Source organism: Aplysia californica, unplaced genomic scaffold, assembly GCF_000002075.1.
Source record: "Aplysia californica isolate F4 #8 unplaced genomic scaffold, AplCal3.0 scaffold00066, whole genome shotgun sequence".
NCBI lineage: Eukaryota > Metazoa > Mollusca > Gastropoda > Aplysiida > Aplysiidae > Aplysia > Aplysia californica.
Window position 1 is genome coordinate 448,032 of NW_004797336.1, and position 2,755 is coordinate 450,786.

The following is a 2,755-nucleotide window of genomic DNA, read 5'->3' on the forward strand; positions in this document are numbered from 1 at the left end:
AGGGGAGGAATCACAAAGGAGATCTTTCAGTAAGTTACCACGGGGACAGAATGTGACTCAGGATGAACCAGTTCAGAACTCGTGGATTTGTTCTTTTTCTGTATTGGGGTGGGGGTGGGGGTGGGGAGGGGAAATAATTTTTGCCTGTTTGTTGGACTATTGATTTTCAGGTTGGGTTTTTCCGTTTTGTTTTTGGATTGGTTTTTGTTGGTGGTGGTGGTGTTAGTATTTGTTTTTGTTTGTGTGTGTATGCATGTGTGGTTTCTTTTTGTTTCGTTTTGTTGTTTTTTTTCTATTTGGGTGATGCGGAGTAGTTGTTTTGTTTATTTTCTTTATACTTTTTCTCCAAAATTTGCATTACGGAGCTTTTAGGGAGGGGGTGGTGGTGGATTGTTGTTATTTTTTCCACCAGCAGTTGTTCATACCGAGAATTTTGTCTTCTCCGACAGTCACCATACATAGCAAGTTAAAATGTTTTCCTCAGCTGTAACAGTTGAACATACCGATTTTTTTCTCCTCCAGTTGCATGATTTACCTAGTTTTTCCCTTCCATCCCCAGGCTACGTGTGCTTCATCATGGTGTTCAACGGTATCTCGTTCTTCATCATCCTCACCTGTTACCTGGTCATGTACATCAGCATCCGGGACTCTCAGGCCTGGAACTCCAACGACACACGTGTAGCCAAAAGGATGGCTTTGCTCGTGTTCACAGGTAAGAAAAATCGTCACCCTAAGATTGAAGACATGGGATAACATCAAGAGGCTAGCCCAGGATAGAGAAAGGAGGAAAGTGTTTGTTCATGGCCTATACCCTGGTGCAGGGTGAGAAAGGCAATGATGATGGTGACCTTGGAATTACAAAGTTCTGTCTGCTCCTTACCTGAATTTAAGAACTTTCACGTCAAAAGATATTTGAGCTTCTCAACATGTCAAGCTTTTTAGAGTGCAATTCTTGGAACAAATTGATAACGACTCCGAATAATCTTACAATTTTGATAGAGCAGACAGAACATGTATTGGTTTCTGTCCTCGTGGTCTTAGCAACTCAAAATGGTCAAAAATGTGAGATAGAACTTTATAATTCTGAGGTATGGAATACAGTCGAAATTGTCCGACACGACAACCCATTGTCGTGGAGAAAAGATTGTCCTACACTGATAGAAGTCTTTGACAGTTTCGTTAAAGTAATCACTACCTTAGAATTACAACGTTCTATCTGACAGTTTGGGCCGTTTTGAGTTACTAAGACCATGGGGTCAGAAATCAAACGTTCTATCTGCTCTATCGAAATCGTAAGATGATTCGGAGTCGTTATCAACATACTCAAAGAACTGCATTTTAAAAAGCTTGAACTGTTGGGAATTTTAAAGTCAAATTTCTCAAAACTGGGTACTGAGCAGATAGAACTTTATAATTCTGAGGTAGCAACATATAGAAAAATCTGCAGGGGCGAATGGGAAGTTGTAGTTTGCACAGATGCTTGTCTTGGACAGGTGGTCGTTTGATCAGGTTCGACTGGACATGGCTTTGATTTTCTTGGTTATTGTTGGTCTCCATACTCCTTCCACAGGTCCGAGGATTAGCTGGAATAGTAATTATAACAACAACAACCTTAATGATAATAATAATGATATAAATAATGTATGATATTCATTTAGAGCCCCAATTAAAAGAACGTAGACTCTGGGCGTGTTCTGCCTAAAAATTGGCACCTGAACAAGTACTATCTTATGAAAATTCTGCTCTGTGCAGACACGGGTTTTCTCACACCCCTATTTATAGTGCTGAATAAACCTTTCTAAAGTCTTAAGACAACAATGTCTGAGGTACACGAACTGTTTGCATTTATTTCCTAACAGTTGGGACACAAACGGTTTTTTTCTTCAGTTTGTACCTGTAGCGTTGCCTATTCGCCAACGAAGCAAAATGCCCCCATTCACGAGTGCAACAAAATTGAGTTAGTAAGTTAAAAGTAAAGACTTATCTGGGTTTTTTTATAATTTGTTTGTTTGTTTTAGTTGTTGGGGTTTTTGTTTGTTTGTGGGGTTTTTTTAGCTAGGGCTTGGGGTGGGGGGTAGGCCAATTCCTTTTTTTAGGGGGGGGTGTTTAAATGTTATTTTTTTCTAGCTGGTTGACTCTGTGTGGACCCAAAAAGAAACGTTTAAGTATGTCCAAAAATAAAAATAAAAATCTCAGGGTTTTTTGGATTTCTCTGGAGGGTTGCCTCTGAGGAGACGTTAAAAAAATTTTTAATTGCAGGTTCTGAGACAACAAAAACCGGTGAACTTGACTTTGGTCCACATTATGACCATCACCGGCGACGTTTGCTTGTCATTATTTTCCGTTTTAAAAAAAAAGAAGCGTTCGATTCTTGGTTTCACGTATGCAGATAAAAATGTCCAGCTCTGAAGTAACTGACTACTCGCTAGTGTTGACAAAACAAGAACATCTCTTTTTGTATTTTTGTTACAGTACGTAATAATCGATAATATGCTGAGAGTCAAGGTTGTTTAACGTCGTCCCCAGATTTCCTGTGTTGGGCCCCAATCGCCTTCCTGTCGCTTGCAGCAGCCTTCGGCAAGAATCTCATACATCTGAACGAGGCGAAGGTGAGGGGCGGGCAATGAACAAAACAGTTAAACATGCCCTTCTTCTTCGTTTTCTTCTTTGCTTTTCTTCTCGGTCTGTCTGTCTGTCTGTCTGTCTGTCTGTCTGTCTGTCTGTCTCTCTCTCTCTCTCTCTCTCTCTCTCTATC

The 2,755-nt window shown here is 40.2% G+C and overlaps 1 protein-coding gene across 1 annotated transcript; it reads left to right on the plus strand.

The window, feature by feature from the left end:
- Nucleotides 1-358: 358 nt before the first annotated feature.
- Nucleotides 359-2,642, plus strand: LOC118477332 (follicle-stimulating hormone receptor-like). The gene is made up of 2 exons (XM_035968540.1): nt 359-712; nt 2,527-2,642. The coding sequence occupies exons 1-2, from the start codon at nt 472-474 to the stop codon at nt 2,625-2,627; spliced, it is 342 nt and encodes a 113-aa protein (XP_035824433.1). The 5' UTR covers nt 359-471; the 3' UTR covers nt 2,628-2,642.
- Nucleotides 2,643-2,755: the final 113 nt, after the last annotated feature.